The sequence below is a fragment of the Nicotiana tomentosiformis genome, chromosome 1 (genome assembly GCF_000390325.3).
Source record: "Nicotiana tomentosiformis chromosome 1, ASM39032v3, whole genome shotgun sequence".
Classification (NCBI taxonomy): domain Eukaryota; kingdom Viridiplantae; phylum Streptophyta; class Magnoliopsida; order Solanales; family Solanaceae; genus Nicotiana; species Nicotiana tomentosiformis.
In genome coordinates, this window is record NC_090812.1 from 134,669,702 (window position 1) to 134,691,914 (window position 22,213).

The window sequence follows — 22,213 nt, forward strand, 5'->3', positions numbered from 1 at the left end:
ATGAAAATTGTTATGTTTTAAATTGGTATTTTGATATCATTGATTGTTTCTTGCTGCGTCCATGGTTTTTCCTTTTTTATACTGGCGTTCTATTTTGAAAGAGGATGCATAGCTTTACATACTAGTACTATTCCATATATACTAACGTCTCTTTTGTCGGGGGCGCTTTATCTTCAAAGGATGCAGGTGGTTTATTGGCGCGCAGCTTGTATCCTCGTTTGTAGTTACCCTCCACTCAGCATGTTTTGGTGAGCCCTATTCTGTTACGGGCCATATGTCACTTCATGTGGTACTTTGGGTTTTGAAGTATAGCCGGGGCCTTGTCGCCAACACTTCCATACTACTCTTCTATTGTACTTAGAGACTCCGTAGACATGTTGTGGGCAGTATTTGGCAAAAATGTTTTCCCTCATAATTATGAACTTGTAATATTTTGAAAACTGTAAATGAATATCCTTTGAGTAACGGAAAAATAATATGGAATACCTTACTCTTCTCATGTATATCTCTTGTTAATGATTCTTATATGGTTCATGGGTACGGTTGGTTAGAAGGAATCAAATAGGCTTGGTTGACCAGGGTATCTCGGTTGAGCGCCAATCGCGCTGCACGAGGTTGGGGAATTATAAACTTGATATCAGAGCCTAAGGTTTTAAAGTGTCCTAGGATATCTCGGAGCCGTGTCTAGTAGGGTCCTTCTCATCGGTGTGTTACCGACCGCATCTATTATTGGGAAGCTACTTGGACATTTAGGAATGTCACCCTTCTTTGATACTCCAGATCATGCGATAGAGCTCAAGATAGGAAGTTAATTTCCTTTTCATGTCTCATTTTCCAGATAAGTAATTCACGAGTTCGAAGCAGCAAGGATGGAGTGACCTCACCATTAAATATGAAGGAGATTGCACGAAAGTTTGTTAGGAGATTTGGTCGGGCTGTGGAGGGATTGGAAGATGTGGTTTCTAGGGGAGGTGTCCTTGTTCCTATTAATGTTACTGAGCCACCGGATCATGTGGTGAGAGCACCTCAAAGATGAAAGATGATTGTTGGCACCAATAAGCCGGAATGTTTGATATGTAAGAAGCGCCACTCGTGTTTATGTTGGATGACTCTTGAAATATGTTATGGTTGTGGAAAGAGGGGGCACAAGAAGAAAAAATGCCCTAGGTTGGGTACAACCATCATGGTGTGCCCGATAAGCAGGAATAAATATTTGGTGTCGTGTTGTAAATATGTTTAGAAGCATGTTAGGGGTGGCAGGCTTGGGCAATTCCAAAGGCCCACACAGCAAACCGGTATAGAGATTGTTACTCCCTCAATGAAGTCTTGGAGGAAGGATAAGGGGGTGCATATGATGTATGCAAAAGGGGTAAATATTAGGTTAGTGGGGCGAGTCAATTTAGTGGACCTCATCCCCGTTGTGTGAAGTGTAGGAGATGTCTTCGTGGGTATGTCACTAAGGTACCAATGTATTTTATTGACGTGGAGTCGAGGGGCATCAGTTAAGGTACTTACCTGTCAACCTAAAATCACCAAGTAAGTCACTCCTTGCTACATCACTATGAACACCACATGATTCTCATTGTTTTATACGTACATCTATAGTGAAAAGCCTACATAAACATGGTCTTAACAAGAAACTGAATCACAAAATATTGCATGTACCTACTCTTTGAATGAGACACATTATTTGTGAAGACTCTTTATGACAATTCTCTTATTTACAATCTGTTGGGGAATTGAGTTCTATAATGATTTCCTCAGATTGAGTTATAATCTTAGGTAAATACTTTAACTTGCATCTTCTAACTCTTAACAAAGAACTATACCTGATTAATTTCTTATAGAACCTTTTGATTCAAATGGATAACATATGCTCACGTGTGCACGCACCATCATGATATTTACCTACATGGCATCATATCTAATATAAAGCAGCCTAGTGTTAAGATCTTTTTGAGCCACTCTCTCTCTCTCTCTCTCTCTCTCTCTCTCTCTCTCTCTCTCTCTTGTGTATGTAGCTCATATAGTTTGAACAATCACTTTACTCCCTTGTGAACATTATCATAAACCATTTTCATTGTCTAGTAATATAAGTGCATATCTCAGCACATATCATATGTGTATATGTCAATTGAAATGGTCACTTGTCCGCATATGGTTTCTCTGAAATTTGAGATCCTAAAAAATTCGTCATAGGAAGATCTTTCATTTGACCATCTCAGTATAATTGGCTTATAAGAGGTACCTAATTGTCATCCTTGTTAGATAAGTCTGGAAGTTGAGATTGCCTCCATCAAGTGCTATGGCGAAGTTCGTGAGTTAAGGAGGTCACCTCAAAAATCGAATGTGTTGTAGAAAGAAAATATTCTCACTTGTTTGTATAGACAAATGGTTGTGGTTCGAAAGGTACTTTCTATGTGTTATGATTTAAATCTGTGCAGCTCATGTCCAGATATCACTTCTGATAATGTAATGCCGGTAATGTGGAGATTTGTGTTATTCATATATTGTGATGCTTTGCTAAATTATGGATGTGTTGTTAGGAGTGGTTTTGATGATTCTCTGGCAGGTGGAAAGGCCCAAATACAGGGGAAACTCTGCCAAAATTTCTAAAAAATTTGGTAGTTAGTCAAATTTTGGAGCTTGTGATGCGTGATAGAAGAGATGTGTCAGGAAGTTGAGATTGCCTCCATCAAGTGCTATGGAGATGTTCGTGAGTTAAGGAGGTCACCTCGAAAGATGAAAGTGTTATAGAAAGAAAATATTCTCACTTGTTTGTATAGACAAATGGTTGTGGTTCAAAAGGTACTTTCTATGTGTTATGATTTAAATATGTGTAGCTCATGTCCAGATATCACTTTTGATAATGTAATGCCGGTAATGTAGAGATTTGTGTTATTGATATATTGTGATGCTTTGCTGAATTGTGGATGTGTTGTTAGGAGTGGTTTTGATGATTCTCTGGCAGGTGGAAAGGCCCAAATACAGGGAAACTCTGCCAAAATTTCTAAAACATTCGGGAGTTAGTCAAATTTTCGAGCTTACGATGCGTGATAGAAGAGATGTGTTATGTTATGTGTTTGGGGGAATATTTTGGGCGGGCTCTACTCCTCATTCAAGGATGAATGATCCTAAGCGGGGGAGGGTGTAAGGCCCCGTAAAAATTCGCCAAGGAATTTAAGGTTTTATGGTGCCGAGGTAGGCTTTAAGGGTTGAAGAATGCACTAAGGAGTTGATGTAAAGTTTAGGTAGAAGAAGGCAATTCTGCGGTCAATTTTGCAACCGCAGAATCATTTCGTGGACTGCAGGAGTTGAGCAGAACAAAATAGTTGAATTTTTGAAGATTGTTTTGCGGTCCATTATGCGATCACATACCTGTTTCACGATCTGCACTTCTATCGCATATTTAGCATGAAGAATTTCAGATGGGGGATTCTGCGGTCCATTTCGCGGCCGCACAACTAGACTGCGGACCATAGACATGGTCGCACACTAGTCCAGGCCAGCCTAGTTTTTGGTATCACTTTCGCGGTCTATTTTGGTGGCCGCATATCTGTTATGTGGTCCATTCTACGACCGCATAGTTTAGTTTGGAGGGTCTATTTTTCTATTTTTATAACCCGACCCCATTTACATTAATAGCCTTTGGGTCTTATTTTGAAGCAAAAATATGATGTTTTACAGAGAAGTGAGAGTATCTTTGAGAGAGAGGGAGAAAACCTATCCATTTTCATCATCAATCCTTGCCCCAAGCTTGAAGATTCAAGAGCATTACTCACTAAACCATCATCTATCCGGGTAAGTCCTTCTCCTAAGCTTTCATGCAAGAGGTTATGGGTTTAAGTATGTTGTGTTGTTGGAAATAGGCCATGCATGTGCCAATAGGTGGTAGTATGTGGGATTGTTGAACTATATCCGGTAGTTTCTTATTGAAATTGGTTAAGGGAGGAAGGGATTACCAATGTGGATCTTTGTAGTCAATCTTTCATAATAGATGTTTGACAAAATTCCTAAGAGAGTTACACCATGAAGATCCTTCTAATTATTATCCGATTTTCGCTATCTTCCTATAGATTGATATTGCTAGATGTGTTGGGACATTGTATTAACTTAAGGAAAGCTCAATAAAGGTATGTCGGCTAAACTTCTCTCTTAAAATCAAATTCCATGATGTTCGCGTAAGTTTCAAGTATGGTTGCCTAGGTTCCTAATTCCCATGTTCCGAGTGGTTCCTAATAAATTCGAATATCCCAAGTAAGCATTGTGTTGAAAGGTGTACATACTCAAAACGTGTTTCAAGTGATCCTACCTTATCATGATCTCTTTCGTGAATGTGTTCAAGTATAGTTTATGTATTAAAATGTTATGACTTCAATTCATGTTTTAAATGAAAGTTTATTAAGCTTAATTTGGAAAGAAAACCCAACATGATTAAGACTCATATTGCTCATATATATATTTAAGGTCTTGATTCCAAATTCCCTTAATTGTTGATAACCTATGATGATGTTTGGAAGTGAAACAAGTGAGAGTGCGATGTAAAATGTGGCCGTGGTTGTTGTAACTAATGCATTTAATTTGAATTGATGTTTCAATTGTAAATCTCCATGCTCTCCTTTATAAATAATTCCAATGTGATTTTAGTTTTTACATACTCATGAGTTGAAATTGTCTATTATCCTTTTTAAAAAAAGTATTTCAAAAATAAGTGGTGTGTCACTCGTTTATGATTTTAACTCGTGCTTCAATTGCTAGTCATTTTGCTCCATTCTTTGGAAAGGAATCTATTGTGTTTAAAGTCTTCATTACTATTAACTTACAGCTGTGATTTTCGGAATATTCTATATGTTGATGTTTATGATGATGATCCTTGAAAGTAAAAAAAGAATGAAAGTGTGGAATATGAAATACGGGAAACGTGCCATCAATGAAGAATCATACGTATGGCTAAGAGAGCCCACAAAATAATGATGTTCTGAATGGTTAAAAGTACTAATGAAGCTATATATGGTGTGAAAGGTTATGAGGTGATTTTAATTCATAAGGCCCGGGGTAGCTGCAGCTTCAATGGATGCATGTGGTTCGTCGGCAGGCAGCTTGGATCCTTGTTAGTAGTTACCCTCCACTCAGCACGTTTTGGTGAACCCTATTATGTTTCGGGCCTTATGTCACTTGACGTGGTACTTTGTGTTTAGAGGTATAGCCGGGGCCTTATCGCTAGCACTTCCATACTACTCTTCTGTTATACTTAGAAGCTCTGTAGACATATTGTGGGGTGGTGTTCGATGTCGAGTAATGAACTAGAAGTGTTTGTATTTGGCAAATATGTTTTCCCTCGTAATTATGAACTTGTAATATTTTGAAAACTATAAATGATTATCATTTGAATAATGTAAAACGAATGTGGAACACTTAACTCTTCTCATGTATATCTCTTGTTACTGATTTTTAAATGGTTCATGGGTAGGGTTGGGTAGAAGGCATCAAGTAGGCTTGCTTGACCGGGGTATCTCGGTGGAGCACGGGTCGCGCTCCCCGAGGTCGGGGTATGACAATAAAGCCCTTCTTGGGCCAGGATAAAATACTTGGTTATCTCATTATCATCCAATAGTGGTTGAATCCTGGCAGCCTCTGATCTACAACGACGAACATATTCTTGAAATGATTTAGACGGTTTCTTCTACAAATTCACCAAAGCGAACCTGTCTGGGTGAACTAGGTATTAAATATGAAGTGATTCATAAAATCATCTGCCATGTCCTCCCATTCCCTCCAACTCCTACAGTCTTGTCGGGTATACCAAGCAAGAGCTTCTCCCATCAGACTCCTTAATAACAACATCATTCTCAGTTTTTCATTTCTTTCCCCTCCAACCAACTTGTGACGGTAGGCCCTCAAATGAGCTTGGGGATCCCGTTCCATCAAAAAATCGAACTTTGGAGTCTTATATCATGCAGGCATGTCAACATGGGGATGTATACACAACTCCTCATAATATAGGCCCTCGAGCAACCTGGAGATTCATCATCTATTTCCTTAATACTAGTTGTTGTTCTGACACTGACTCCTCTTCCTTGTATTTTGTTACTTTCTACATCTAACCATATTGATCTACATCATAGGGCACTCTGACAGTGATGGGTTCAGTAAAGGTTGGCTCAGAAGTTTCATATACATGTGTAACATACCGCTCATGTGTTGCGGTGTATGTCGCAGGTTTGTGCTAAGAATGCTTATTGGTAATAGTCACGCTGTCACGAGGAGGGGCGTGAACTAAATTTGTGGTGACTGGTGGATTTTGTGGTACTTGGACATAGTTTAGGACATAAGGTGTGTTAATATGAGGGTTTGGTGGACTTGCGGGGGTTACTCATGGTATAACTTGAGTTGCAGGATAGGTAGTAATAGCGGTTGGGGTACTGATTATTTGTCATGTTGATGAAAGGAAATGATCAGGGATTGAATCTAAGGAAGGGAAGCAGGGTAGTTGTGGAAGCATCATCAAGACCAAGTGTGCCAGCTCCCGGATCTGTTGTGCTTCTCCTCTCAATGACTCCATTTCCTGCTCTATTTTGGCAAGGTGTTCATCATTTCAGGTATCGTCCTTTTCCCCTGATTGCCCTGGGTTGTCGGCTACAGCTATAGCATTTATGGTCGGGTCGTCGGATCTTAGATTGTGATGTGGCTCAGCCAGTTTTACATATCAACACAAACCAACCTCTATTTTTTGGGGATAAAATAAAGCAATATAACGAGAAAATAAGGATAAGTAGAAGTTACTTTCAAAGATTTTACAAATATGAGCACATAGAGTAATTAAATCACGTGTTTAGACAAGTGTGTTTCCTAAGATACGAAGGACTTCTCTTTGCCGAAGGTAGGCCTATATCGCGAGTATTTGAAAAATATTCAGATTTTAACAAATTTAGATTCGGAGCAAACTTTAATTTTTATTGATATGCTTTGAGTTACAATAAGATGGGAATTGTGGTTACAACATTTTTTTCAAAGTTCACAAAAGATCACATTGGCTCACATATTCGCCCTTAGGGAAATGAAAAGGGTACCAGAAAAAGGGAAATCAACCATCCACTTAATAATCATCAACGGAGTCACCTCCCAAGCTTTCTTCTTCAGGCTGGTCTTCAAGGTCCTCTTCAACTTCCACCTTCTCCTCCTCGTCATTGTTGTAATCTGGTTCCTCCTTGGGATCCTTGATAAGTGTAGATTTTAACCACTTATTAGTATCTACTTTCTTTAGTTTTTAGTCTAAAAGTAGTGATTTTTGTTTCCAAATCTAATGAACTTGTGTAAATTGCATGCATGTTGGAGGATTCGAGCTCAATGGACAAATCTAACTCAAAAAGGAGTGTTCCAGCTCATCAAGGCAAAGAGGAGCAGTTGCAAAGGAAAGTGTAGTCCGCAGATGATATTTTGCGGCCGCAGCTAAAGATGCGGTCCGCAGAAATGCTAGTGCGGCCGTAGACGTACCCTTGAAGCCTGAGAGGAGTTTAGAAGAAGTACGGTCCACACACCAAATTATGCAGCCGCAAAAGTAGTTCGTACTGACAAGCTGGAAAGTTCAGAGATAATGAAAAATATCAAGTGTGAAGCATCCTTAGAACGCAGTCCGCAACCAAAATAGGCGGTCGCAAAAGCTGATGTACGACCGAAGAAATTATTATGTGGCCGTAGAATTCATCCCACTGCAAGAGCAAAATAAGAAAGTGTCATCGAATTTTTAGACAGAATAAATAGACGAGAAATACTTTTTAGTGCAACTTTTGTATTTTTAGAAGCTGTAGCGGTTAAAGTTTACTTTTTAGGGAAAAGTTATGATCATAGAGAAAACCCACTACTTTTGTCTTTTAATTTTTGTTTTATGTCTTGAATTACTTATACTCATTCATTTTCAATGTCTTCAAGCATGAGTAACTAGATTTTATCTACGGTTGTCACCCAACCCTTGTGTGCAAAAACTTATGGGTTATGAATATTATGCTTGTTAATGATTGGTGTTTGTTATTTAGCCTTGTTTATAATTTATATATAGAATTAATAGTTGCAAACATTGATTCATGCATGTTTGACTTAGTTCTTACTTTAGAAAGAGGAACCTAGTCTAGAAAAACTTGGCTAATAAGAAATTGAGCTCGTTAAGGTTTTGACTAGTTTGATTAAAGGATTTGAACAGGAGATAGGTAAACTCCCACTTTGACTCATATAAATTGCTTATATTACTACCAATTTGGTCTTGAGAAAGCCAATTTGGGCATAATCATTCATTAACCGAGAGGTATTGAGTGGGTACTTGATAATTGAGAGTCAAAACACACCCCGATCTACCAAGCAAGCATTATTTTACTATACCCAGTAGGTTTACACCTAGGGGAAAGTTACATACCTAGGCTTTCCCATTAATTGATTAAAACACCAAAAACATTTCATTCTCTAGTTGTTTCAATTTAATTAAATTTCTTAGCTATCAGTTTTAATAACAACTACCACCTGTTATTTGAAAGTCTAATTTAGATATTTCACATTCTCTTCTTGAGTATTTACCTTAGCATCGATCTAAACTCCATGTGGAATTCGACGCCGACTCGCGTTGTGTTTTATAATTGCAACTACAATTTCAAACTCGTTATATGGGTGTGAGTTGGACATGATCAATTTTTGGCATCATTGACGGGGTGTTTTACGGTGTTACCTATATACTTGAGTTTTTTTCTTGAAATATCTTCCTTTACTTTTATGATTCTAATTTTTTTAAGTGATTGTAGGTTCCAAATGGCGAATGACAAACTCGAAAATTGGCCATTGGGAGAGATGGATGGCAAAGAGGAGCAGCTTGATGAAATACCTCAAGCTCCCTAACAAAATCGCCGAGGACATGATCAACAAGACAATGTGCCTCCACCTCCCCAACCTCCACCACAACCACAAGCGTCGCAATATCGGATTTTGCCCAATGAAGGTTATGTAGGTGCCATAGTCCCTCCTCGCATTAGGGCAGGAATTATCAAAATTACCAATATGACGCCTACTTTGCTCAAGCAAAGAGATTATTTTACCAGGGCACCGAATCAAAATTCTTACAAACATTTGAAGGGTTTTGTGGATACGTGTTGGTGGAGCAAATAAACAAATGTTTCGGAAGATATTTTGAGACTACAGCTATTTCCCTTCCCACTAAGGGTAAGGCTTTGGATTGGTTGGAATGCTTGCCTAATCATTCTATTCATACTTGGGATGAATTGGCGGCGAAGTTTAGTTCAACGTTTCTCTCCTGACCATATGGCTACTGTATGGGATGAAATAATGGCTTTCAAGAAAGAGCCAAATGAGCCTTTTCATGAAATTTATGAGTGACATCGGAAAATGGTGAAGGAGTGCCCGAACAATGATATGACCGACAACATTATCCATCAAATTTTCTACCGTGGGATTAATACTACGAATCAATGTGTGGTCAATCAATTGGTCGGAGACAATATTATGACAACACCTTACGCAGAGGCATGTTAGATTCTTGATGAGATGGCAGAATCTTCTTCGTCTTGGCAATCCCGAGCTAATGTTCCCCAAGGTGATCCCAACATGATTCATCTTCATAAAGAGTTGCACGACCATGGATAAGCTATTATCGAATTGACTACAACCATGACTCAACTGGCTAAGGCCCAACTTCATTACGTACAAACTCCTAAGAAAGTTCATGCTATGGAAGGGATGAATGTCTTGGTCAAGAAGAGGACCAAGGGTCACCCAATTTCAATCCCGATTGGAATATTATGCACAAGATAATGGTATATTTGACCAAGATGATTCTTATAAAGAATAAGAATAAGAGGTAAAATTTATGAAGAATTACCAAGGGAAAGAGAGCAATTTTTGAGGCTCAAATCAAGATCAATTAAGTTCTCAAAATAACCAAGGAAATGGGGGTTCTAAAATTAGGGGAATTTGCACAATAACAACAACCAAGGAAATTGGGGAGGCAACAATCTAGGAAATTTGGGAAACAACAATCATGGGAATCGAGGAACGGGCTTCGAAAGGCTCCCAATGAACCAACAACCTAGCAACCCACCTCCTTATCCTTCACATGGTTCGAGTTCTTTAAGCAATGAAATGGCTCGTATTGTGAACTTGTTCAAGCAAATGATGGGGAAGAATGCAGATTCGGATGCCCAACTTGCCTCACGTACCACATAAATCCGTAATCTTGAAGTTCAAATGGGGAAAATCTCTCAAGATCTTAATACTCGCCCTAAGGGTACACTGACAAGTGACACAATAGTAAACCCAAAGGGTTGTAACAACACAAGGCATGCCATGGCGACTATCACAAGAAGTGGAAGACGTGGGAATGCACCCACCTCAAATGAAAAGCAACTTGTGGACGATGACCAAGTGATCCGAGAGGAGGAAATCCCAATTAATCTTCAAGTACATGTTGAAGTTCGGATTGATATTTATGAAAATGTGGAGGAGACCCAATATGATGTGAACCTGTCTAGGGAACATATTATAGACATACAGGAACCGGTAGTACAAAAGGATAAGGCACATTTGCAAAAGCCTCCACCTCCTTACCCTCAAATACTTGCTAAGAAAAATAGTGAAAATCAATTTAAGAGGTTTATTCAAATGATTAAAGGTCTCCCTATTAATGTGTCATTGGTAGAAGCGTTAGAACAAATGCCCGATTATGCCAAGTTTATGAAAGATCTTGTGACCCTGAAGAGGTCGATGAATTTTGAAACTATTAAGGTCACTCATCAAGTGAGTGCGATTGTTCATTCTATGGCTCCAAAATTGGAGGATCCCAATGCTTTCACAATTCCTTAATGCCCTACTCAGTGTTTTAAACATTGGGGATTAGGAAACCAAGACCCACCTCTATGAGATTGCAAATGGATGATCATACCATGAAAAGGCAATTAGAAGTGATTGGGGATGTGTTGGTATCGGTTGATAAGTTTATTCTTTCGGCAGACTTTGTTATTGTAGATTGTGAGGTTGATTATGAAGTGCCTATCATTATTGAGATGTCTTTCATTGATATGGGTAAAGCTCTTTGTGATGTGAAAGCCGGAGAACTCACTTTCGGGGTTGGAGATGAACAAGTGGTATTCCATGTGTGCATGTCTGTGTGTCAACCAAATAGCAATGAAGTTGGTTTTTTGTGGACTTGGTGACCGACGTTATTATTGATGACACAAGTGCTACAATAAATGTTGGTGATATACTGGAAGCTATATTTTTCAACTTGGATAATGATGAGATTGATGGTTTCATTGAATGTGTGAACTCGTTGCAAGAAATGGGGTTGTACAATTATGCACCCCGAAAATTATCTTTGGATCTTGAGAATAGGAAGACTCCTCATACAAATCCTTCTATTGAAAAGTCACCTAATTTGGAGTTGAAACCATTGCCATCACACCTTCGGTATGAATTTCTTGGCCCTTGTTCTACTTTACCGGTTATGTTTTCCTCTTGTTTGACTAATATGGAGGTTGACTCAAAAATGGCGGTGTTTCACAAGAGGAAGAAATCTATTGGGTGGACTTTAGCGGATATTGGGGGTATATGCCCCATATTTTTCATGCATAAGATCAAGTTGGAGGATAATGCCAAACCTTCTATTCAACCTCAAGGAAGACTCAATGAAGCTATGCAAGAAGTGGTCAAAAAGGAGATCATTAAATAATTGAATGCCGGGGTTGTCTACCCCGTTTCCAATAGTTCATGGACCTCTCTGGTCCTATGTGACTTGAAGAAGGGGGGCATGACGGTTGTTACCAATGAGAAGTAGTAGTTGACTCCTACAAGAACGGTCACCGGTCGAAGAATTTTGTTGGATTATTGTAAGCTTAACATTGTCACAAGGAAGGATCATTTTCCTCTTCAACTTATGTATCAAATGCTCGATTAATTGGCCGGTCGTGCTTTCTAATATTTTCTTGATGGGTACTCGGGCTTTAACCAAATTCATATTGCTCCGGAAGATAAAGAGAAAACCACTTTTACATGTCCATATGGTACTTTTGCTTTCAAACGGATGCCTTTTGGATTATGCTATGCACCACTACGTTTCAAGGGTGTATGATGGCTATTTTCACGGACATGGTGGAAGACTACCTTGAGGTCTTCATGGATGAATTTTTGGTGGTTGGCTATTCTTTTGATGAGTATTATGCAAATTTGGACAAAGTGTTGGCTAGATGTGAGGAAACTAATTTGGTGCTCAATTGGGAGAAATGTCATTTCATTGTTGAGGAATTCTCCTTTACAATAAGATCTCAATGAATTGTATTGAAGTGTACAAGGCAAAGATTGAAGTTATTTCTAAGCTTTCACCCCCACCTCGTCAAAGGGTATGTGGAGTTTCTTGGCCCATGCGAGTTTCTACCTGTGATTTATTAAGGATTCTAAAGTGGTGAACCCATTGTGCAAGATCCTTGAGAAGGATGGTAAGTTTCATTTCAATGATGATTGTATGAGAGCATTTGAACAATTGAAGCTCAATTGACAACTACTCCTATCATTATCTCTCCAAATTGGAGTTTTTAGTTTGAGCTCATATGTAATTCAAGTAATGTGGAGGTTGGGTCTGTTTTGGGGTAACATATCAACAAAGCTTTTCATCCTCCTTACTATGATATTAAGACCATGAATACTTCCCAAGTCAATTATACCGTTACGGAGAAAGAGATCCTTGCTATTGAGTTTGCTATTGAGAAGTTCCGCCCGTACTTGATGGTTACCGAAGTTATTTTCCACATGGATCATGCGGCACTTTGCTATCTTATGAGCAAAAAGGAATCTAAAGCTCACTTTATGATATGAGTACTTTTGTTGCAATAGTTTGACATTGACATCCAAGATAAGAAAGGAAGTGAAAATCAAGTGGTGAACCACTTGTCTCGTTTGGAAGAGGATGGGAGGCCACATGCTAGCGTTGAAATCAATGACTCTTTCCCCGATGAGCAACTTTTGGCACTTTCAAAGAAAAAGTTACCATGATTCATGGATTTGGAAATTTTTTTTGTGAGTGGTATCATTCCGGATGAGTTCTCTTCAAACCAAAGAAAGAAGCTCAACAGAGATTGTCAAGACTACTATTGGGATAAACCATACCTTATCCGGATTTGCATGGATGGGGTGAACCGGAGTTGTGTGTCGGAGAAAAAGCTAGGTGAGATTCTTGGAGATTTTCATTCTTCGCCATATGGTAGTTATCATGGTGGAGCGAGAACGGTGGCTAAAGTACGAAGTTGTGGTTTCTATTGGCATACTCTCTACAAGGATGCAAAACTAATTGGTAAAAAGATGTGATGAATGTCAACGGGCCTGTGCAATTTCAAAGAAACATGAGATGCCTCTTAAAACCATCTTGGAGATTGATATTTTTTATGTTTGGGTATTGATTTTATGGGTCCATTTTTGAGTTCATGTGGAAATGACTACATTTTGGTCGTGGTGGATTATGTGTCTAAATGGGTTGAGGTCGTTGCCTTACCCAACAATGAGGCTAGAAGTGTAGTGGCTTTCTTGAAGAACAATAGTTTTACAAGATTGTGTACTCCACGGTCAATCATAAGAGATGGGAGATAAGACTTTTGCAACAAGGCTTTTGACACTTTACATAGCAAGTATTGTGTTACTCATAAGGTGATGACTCCCTCTCACCCACAAGCTAGTGGTCAAGTGATAGTCTCCAACCGGGAGATAAAAGTATTTTGTCAAAGTCGGTGAATTCAAACCCGACAGATTGGTCCATGAAGCTTGATGACACATTATGGGCATATCCGACGGCTTAGAAAACACCTATCGGAATGTCCCTATACCTGTTAGTGTTGGGGAAATCTTGTCATTTTTTGGAGGAACTAGAGGACAAGGCAATGTGGGCCTTGAAGAAGTTGAATCTTTATTGGGATGTAGCAGATGAATTGGATGAGTACCGGTACCATGCTTATGCGAGTTCGTCCTTGTATAAAGAAAAGATAAAATATCTTCATGAAAATATAATTGGAACAACGAGTTCAAGGACGGTGATATAGTGTTGTTGTTCTACTCAAGGTTGAGGATGTTTCCAAGGAAGCTTAAGTTAAAGTGGAGTGGTCCTTTTAAAGATTTTAGTGTGACACCTTCACTGTATTGGACTTGAAGAACAAGAACAATGAAATATTTAAAGTCAATGGTCACCGGGTGAAGCTCTACTTGGGAAAGGTTTGAGAAAGCCACGTGTTCGCGGTTATTTACATCAACCGAGGAAGCTATGATATTGTGTCGTTCCACGAAGTTAAATATGGCGCTTCTTTGGAGGCAATCCAAGTTTTTTTTTCTTTTCTCTTCTAGTTAGATATTGTTTGTTGTTTTTAACTTGATTTGAGATGTGATGCATGGATAAGTGTTAGATGTTAAATGGGAGACAAGGTTGTGTGATCAGGGCAAAAATGCGGACCGCACCTTTATTTGTGCAGCCGCAGAAAAATAATGCTAACCGCAGAAGCTCTTGTGCAGCCACAGATTTCCTCTGCGGACAACACTTGTAGGATCCCATATTAGGTGCTAAATGAAAGGTCTTCTAAAATTTTCTCCCATCAGTGCAGAGTAATAGTTCGGACTTTCACAAATTATGTGGTCGCACAAGCACAACATAAGAGAGGTGGTTGTACTACTCTGTCCGGAGTGCAGTCACACCTGAAAAAGTGCGGACCGCATAATCGTATTTTCTACTGGAGGCTAGATAACAGAGTGCGGACCATACTTGGAATTGTGCCAGGCTGCACTCGCTTCTATAACCCTACATTTCCTCTAGGTATAAATGGAACAGTAGCCTCCCATTTTACACTTTTCACCCTCTTAACTTTCCTACTATTACTCAGAGAATTGCCGGAAGAACTTGCACGTTCAATCACACACAACCATTTGCACTCACTTGAATCTTAGCACACTTACACTGTCTGGTATGCTTCACTACATGTTGATTATAATTTTATTTTTTGTTTTGGAATTTATTTTCCTTTTTATGTTTTTTAGGCCATCTACTATTTCATTCCTTCAATGTATCCATGTGGGGTAGTTTAGAACTGGGAAATTTATAAAGCGTGTTTAGATTGGGTTGGGTTAACTGATTTTCATGTCTATACTGTGTTGCCAAGTAAAATTGAACGGAATTTTTGCATAATCTAGGTAAACAGACCTTTTCCGTTTGTGTTCCCGACTATGCGGACCGCCCTTGGAATTATGCTGTCCACAAACTACTACTTAGGGTGACCAAATTGAATTGTTGTTTGTGTGGACGCACTTCAATTTTGTGGACAACAGATTTTGTGGTGCGGCCGCATATTTAGTCTGCACTAATAATCAGACACTTGCTATATGATCATCTCATGTGCGGACCGCAAAGTTAATTGTGCGACCCGCCGTTGAATTCTGCGGCCGCAGAAGGCCTCCGCACAATTCATCAGAGAAGAAGCAACAGAATACTCAACACTCTTATGCTGGAGTGCGGTCCACACGTGGAATTGTGCGGTCCACACTTCCATTTTGTGTACCGCACTTCAAAATGTGTGGATCGCACTTCATCCTTTTCTACTGCATGATGAAATACTGGAACCCCTCTACTTCTATGATATCCTCACATACTTATATGATTGTTAGCTGTTTGCAACATGGATTTCAACTGACAAGTCCCTTTGTGCATATACAGACAATGGTACTATCAAGAGTCGAGGTGAATCAACAAAAGGAAGAGGTGAATCTTCAAGGGGAAATGGAAGATATGACATGCACCCAAGTGTACAATGAGAAATAACTAAGAAGACAACTGCAGGTCGCGGAGGTGGAAGCCTCTTAGAGTCTAGTTCTTGTGCCACGACTAGGGAGGCCGCCGAGGGAAATTCTGTATTTTTACCATAGGAGCAAACTGAAGAGCAATCCAGGCCGCAAAGGCAGTCTGAGCCTCTAGATGTGCCTTCTCTATCCCACAACACTTCCCATGGTTCGTAGAGTGATAGTCACGAGTCTGATGCAGCTGCTTCGGGCTCTAATTCTGATATTGCCTCAGATGATTGGGGGGGGGGGGGGGGGTTCAGTGAACAGGCAGGCATGGCAAGATAAAATAAGAAGGTTCTTTGGGAAGATAAGATTTTTGAGTCTGCGAGAATTTTTTCTGATTTCCAAAATGTGGTGGAAGGAGAGGTTTGTCACGCCCCAAACCTGAGGAGGCATGGACAAAAGCAGATGCCATACTCGGCCCGAGCATACAACTCTATAACTATGAACTCTGGAGGGGTAACCCTCAACTTAGGCCGATGAGGCCATATTCTGAATCATAATAATGTGTCTCTCATCTGTGGGGTAAACATACCCAAAAGCTCATATACATAACTGTGCAGGCCGAAGAGGCCGCCATGAATGTCTATAACCTACAATACCAAACTAAACATGCATACAGGGCTAGCAAGGCCACAATACCAACATACAAAAAATATATTGGACTTATCTACAAGCCTCTAGAGATAACAAACTGTATCATGGTCGAGACAGGGCCTCAACCTACCCATCAAACCTATATATATAAAATGTACTCCATGGTCTAGACTTGGTAACTCCGAGGAAGTGGAGCTTACCAACTTAGATAATGTTTGACTCTGTATACTAGGAAGATTTATTCAGCTATCTATCAGGACCCGCAGGCAAGAAATGCAGTGTCCCCAGCAAAAGGGACGTCAGTACAAAATAATTTACCGAGTATGTAAGGCAACATAATAACGAAAAGCTAAAACTGGACTGATAATATAATAACTGAAAATAACTAGGAGTCAAATATGATTTGAAGATATGCTCACCTACTGGTACTGACTTAACCTCTAAATATAGTAAGTGAAATAGTTGTCCGACCCTATAATGCTCAGTACATATAACTGTTCTGCCATACTAGGCTCGCTCATAGGCACTCAGCCATACTAGGCTCTGTATCTCGGCCTTTCTGGGCTCCCTAATAGGCGATCGGCCATAGTAGGCTCGATATATAACTTAACATCTGATCATAGGTTGCACAATAGGGGCCTGCCCATGGATTACAACTCGATGGTGGTGATAATAATGTAGTATTGCCCAATAAGGGCCTTCCCACCGATTATAGCTCGATGGTGGTGAAAATATTGTAGTACTATATATATATATATATATATATATATATATATATATATATATATTATCTCTTGACTGGAATAAGACAATACTTAACTAAATATATAGTCCAGATAAGGGAGAATATTGTAAATTATGAGACTATGATAATGTACATAAATTCAAGAATATGAACTTCTCTCTATGTCTCGTTGTCAAATACATATAGTTACGGGATCATGCCAAAATGAAAAAACGTTTTAGCCTTACCATACCTTAACCCCGTTGATTCCTTAATGCTTTCCAAGCAATTCTTCAAACAACTCTACTCAATCTACCATGGAATAAAGAGGTTCAAAATTACTGCTGAGTAAAGGATAAGCCTGCAACTTCAGCTAGTAGCTCATTTATCTAAATTTGGGCAGCATCTCCCTATAACAAGGTCCTCCTCCAATACCATATAACAACAAAAACAACTAGAGAAATACAACAACATATAAGTATCAATAACAATAAAACATATAACAACAACAAGTCACAACTACTTCACGACGAGCGGCAAGCTCCGATTGGAATCTGTATGATTAACATGATTCCATCCATTAAATTCACAGTATCATTAACATGATAATGAAGTCATTCATAAATGATTACAGCCATTTACCATATATTTATAACAAAGAAAATAATCCACAACTCCAACTATCCTCAATTAGCAACTTTATTCACGAGTTCATGTCTAGTCCATCCATTTAACTTAATCAACATTAAGATAACCTTAAACACATGTAAGAACCCAATATACTTACCACCTACAGCAAGAACACAATATACTTACCTCCTACAGTAGCTTCAGGTTGAAATCCAAGTTATATTTAGCTTACAATAGCCCTCAATGGCAATACAACACCATAGAAGTGACTTAAGCTAATTTTCACTTCCAATAAACATATGGACGTGCATAACAACAAAAACCATATCATAATCAAGTTATTTCCCCCAATTTCCAGCCATATATATATATCCTTAATACAACCTAACAAAAGATAACAACATATCTTCCTCTTTCAAGTGATATCTTGTAATCTTTCACACCAACACCACAACCAACATGTAATTAACCTTAAACACCATCAAAAGAATGTTAAACATACTTTAGTCAGTAGATAACATTCGAACCCTAAGCTTAACTTAGCTCACCATCATCCTTATTCACATCACAACACCATAGAGGGGTTATTCTTCACCTTTGGCTAACTTTGATATTTGATTATGGTGTAGTTTTTTGAAATATGTTTGGAGCCTTGGGGGTACTGTTTGGGACGGTTTGGAGAGTGTGAGGATGGAAATATAATGAAAAATGAGCAAATCTCATCCCAAAAACGAGATAAAAACAAGTGAAGTTTGGCCACCGACTAAGTAGGTCCCATAGGGGCTTCCTGCGCGGTCTCGCAAAAATGCGAATATCCCTGTACCCCGATGTCGTATTGACAAACGGTTTAATGCATTAGAAACTAGCCTCGTACATATTCAATTTTGTAGGTGGATCATCAATTAATTCAAGTATAGTGGTAGAAAAGCCCGGCTAATATTTAGCACATTTATGAATGCAACTTATGATGACCTTTACCAAATTTTATTCCACCACTCGCTAGACTTTAAAATATGACACACGATTATCATACAAGTAAAATAACTCATAAACAAACCTGTTTATCATGCTAAGAACCCTATTATTACCCCCAAAGTACATGCTATAACATTCCCAACTTGTCGACTCTCGACAAAACATATTTTTTTCAATTCGTTTAGCTTCTAAACCTTCCAACCCTCTTGGTACATGTTATTCATGATCTTAAATATTTGTAACCTCCATGGTAAAAAGATTAACTAACTTTATGTACTTTCAAAGATGATCTCATTTCTGAGCTTACATTAATTGACTTACGACGTACTCTCACGTACGAAAATATGGGGTGTAACATCATTCCCCTCTTTGGAATATTCATCCTCGAATGTTAACTAATGCGCTTATCCATCTCATAACTTATAAGTTAATACTATCCTTCCCCTCTAGGAAATTGTTCTTAAAATAAATTCAAAGGCTAGGGCATTCCCCCCTTTAGTTCTCTTTCTCTCACCATGACGTGTGGTCGGAATTCTTCCAATATCGTCATTGTTGCTACCTTCTGTCAAGCAGCCTGTATGACTATGTCCTTGTACGAGTGCCTATACAACTTTTCACTCCTATTTCCTCCAGCTTTTAGCCAATCTCTAGGCCTTAATTTGTGAATATATATAGAACTATGGCAAGCTGTCCCTCTGGGCATCTAAAGGTTTACTGAAGTCCTTCGCTTGATACTTTGTCGAACTTACGACTATTGCTATATTTTGTTTCATAGCCTCGCTTATCTATCCTTATGGGTTTACTGTATCTAGGTAAGTCATACTATACCATAAAACTTACTCCGATTGATTATTACCGAGGTTTGCTACCCAACTCTAGGTTACTCTCTCGCTGCTTATCTTATATGTATAAATCTAAGTCCTTTAATGCTTCCTTATTACTGTTCATCTTAGGAATGACAGCCTAATTTCTTCTCATACTTTGAACTTTTATCCATCTATATTTGATTCACCTTAATGTTTATTTATAATATACCACTGATAACTTGAAACCTCTTACATAACACATTATCACTCGGACTCACGTCTCATCGGGGAACATTTGAAGTGATTTGCATGATCCACCTAGGGGCGATACAATACTTCAATAACTATATTTCATGGCATCCCATCGTGGTTCATTAACACCCTTTTCTTTAAATAATTACTCAATCAAAGTCCTAAACGTCATTCTCTTATAATTTATCACAATTACACTTTCATTATACTACCAGGGTAGCATTCTATCTTTTCTAAATGTCCTTAGGCTTAAACTCTTCTAAGTTTATTCAATCTATACTGAGCTTTTTATAACTTACGGAAACCATCTGATCTCTTGTTTAATGGGTTTAATCCTAAGGACATACATATTCTTGTCACCTTCTCACTCGCATTTTCTTATCCTTACTCTTGTCTACCTAAAACCTTGTCTCTCTACCATACTTTGGCTTGCGACCTACACATATATATTTATACTACTCGCAACCTTCCTTTAACTTGATAGCACCATAGATTTCCTTATGTAATTCTACAATCTCAAGAGAGACATCACATTGTCTCTAACTCTTCTGCACTCTCTTAACTAGACCTCTCTGTAACTGGAAACCACAGGCTAGAAGATGTGCCATTGATGACACCACTATTATTTCCTTATACGATCACGATGCTTCCAGCCCTCTATCTGATATCTGGACTATTCATAACCTTTTGTACTTGAGTTTCTCATACTTTATTTGTCTTCACCTTACTTACCTTTAAATATCGCATCGTACCTCTCGTCTCTTTCATAACCTCCCTTCCACATAGGTGGAATCCACATCCACACCTTGAAGCTCAACTATAATACTTGCACCTCTGGTGCATACACAATCTGGCGGGAGCTTCATACTGACCTCTTATGAGGCTGGTACCTTCTAATTGACTTTATCGTAGAGCCATTATAGAATATGGCCATTGTACTATATCTCTTGTACCTCTGATATTAAGAGTGATCCTGCAATGTTCTGAATCCCGATTTCTATAATTATCTGGATGTAATAATCAGACTCCTGATTTACTTAGCTGATGTAACTCGTTAGTTTCCTCTTCTCTCTCATCCTTTATGTAGGCTTAAGCTATCTTCCGATCTGTAGCTCAAGGTATTAGTTATTACTTTAGCCTTTCGTGGATGCTATAGGACATCCATGATATAATCTTCTAACTATTCAAGCCTTTGTCAGTGACGTGGATTCAATTCTATCTTTTAGCTTATACCGGAGCCTCCTATAGTTGATTGAATGTCACCATATATGCTACATGGATAATACTCTGAAATCTTAAATACGGCCATAACGTAACTAACTCTGGATCATAGATCGATTAATTCCTTTCATTCCTTCTCAGATGTCTTTAAACGTAAGCAATTACTTTTACTAGTCATTCTGCCACTTGTTGCATGAATACTTTTCTTATCTTAGTGCCCACACATACTGGAATTTCGTATATCACCTTGGATTTTACCTCCCGTTCCTAATTCACGATAGGTGCCACTTTCTTATGGAGTGCATACAATATTATACTGAGACTGTTGTTACAAGATCATATCTTCTTTAGGTCACTATGATTATGTTGAAACCATCTTCCTTATTTCCTCAGCTAGTCATTCATTGTAGCACTTAGGGAAGACCCTCTGCCTCTTATAAAGTTGTGAGCTTATTACATCACATACCAGACAAAATTTTTGATGTTCTTACACTCCTATAATTATTCTTAGTTTCTTACCTCAGTGCTCTTGAGCTCGTAGGATTGCTTCTTAACAGAAATTTTGACTATCTCCCCAATGGCACTCTCTTTTATTTCCGTAACACTTATACGATACCTTTAACTACCCAACTCCTATCTGAATATTTCTCAATGATCACGATGTCATCATATCTTAGAGAATGAATTACCTATGTTGGATTTCACTACGTTTATGTTGCACGGTTTGCTGATTTGTCTGTACCCTCTTGTCTAGCCATAACTAGACTCTTCCAGAATAACCTAATAACTACTCGTTTATTCATCTTCACATCTATGTTCCGCGTAATCTCTCTTGGATTATGTCCTTTCTCTTTACTTACCCCTCGCACTGGATCCTTATGTATCAAGTGTTCATTCATACTTATTTATCAATAACATCCTGGGTAGGCACCCTTACTGCCTCTCCCCGGCGTCCGACTTACATAATATTTTGAAGTCGTAACATATCTATTGGATCTGAATAAATGGAATCCCATTCCTTCAACCATTTTTACCGCATTCTTCCTTTACTATTCCATTGTTACCTGAACCACTTAACTCCAACTTAATACCATATCACACCATCTTAACTCCTTTAGGGGAGTACTAACATTTAATGCTATCAAGATTTACC

At 38.7% G+C, this 22,213-nt stretch overlaps 2 protein-coding genes across 2 annotated transcripts; both read left to right on the top strand.

Moving 5' to 3' along the window:
* Positions 1-10,242: 10,242 nt before the first annotated feature.
* Positions 10,243-10,857, top strand: LOC138910158 (uncharacterized). Its single transcript, XM_070201384.1, has one exon. It carries the CDS (start codon positions 10,243-10,245, stop codon positions 10,855-10,857), a length of 615 nt encoding a protein of 204 aa, XP_070057485.1.
* Positions 10,858-12,138: 1,281 nt separating this feature from the next.
* Positions 12,139-13,038, top strand: LOC138910168 (uncharacterized). The gene is made up of 3 exons (XM_070201393.1): positions 12,139-12,238; positions 12,334-12,389; positions 12,880-13,038. The coding sequence occupies exons 1-3, from the start codon at positions 12,139-12,141 to the stop codon at positions 13,036-13,038; spliced, it is 315 nt and encodes a 104-aa protein (XP_070057494.1).
* Positions 13,039-22,213: the final 9,175 nt, after the last annotated feature.

What these genes read in the sequence shown, in the direction of transcription:
- LOC138910158 (XM_070201384.1), top strand. Translation starts at nt 10,243, where the DNA reads ATGGGGAAAATCTCTCAAGATCTTAATACTCGCCCTAAGGGTACACTG.
- LOC138910168 (XM_070201393.1), top strand. Translation starts at nt 12,139, where the DNA reads ATGGTGGAAGACTACCTTGAGGTCTTCATGGATGAATTTTTGGTGGTT. An exon ending in GGACAAAGTGTTGGCTAGAT is followed by an intron (nt 12,239 to 12,333) that starts GTGAGGAAACTA and finishes ATTGTATTGAAG; the next exon opens with TGTACAAGGCAAAGATTGAA. An exon ending in CACCCCCACCTCGTCAAAGG is followed by an intron (nt 12,390 to 12,879) that starts GTATGTGGAGTT and finishes TTGTTGCAATAG; the next exon opens with TTTGACATTGACATCCAAGA.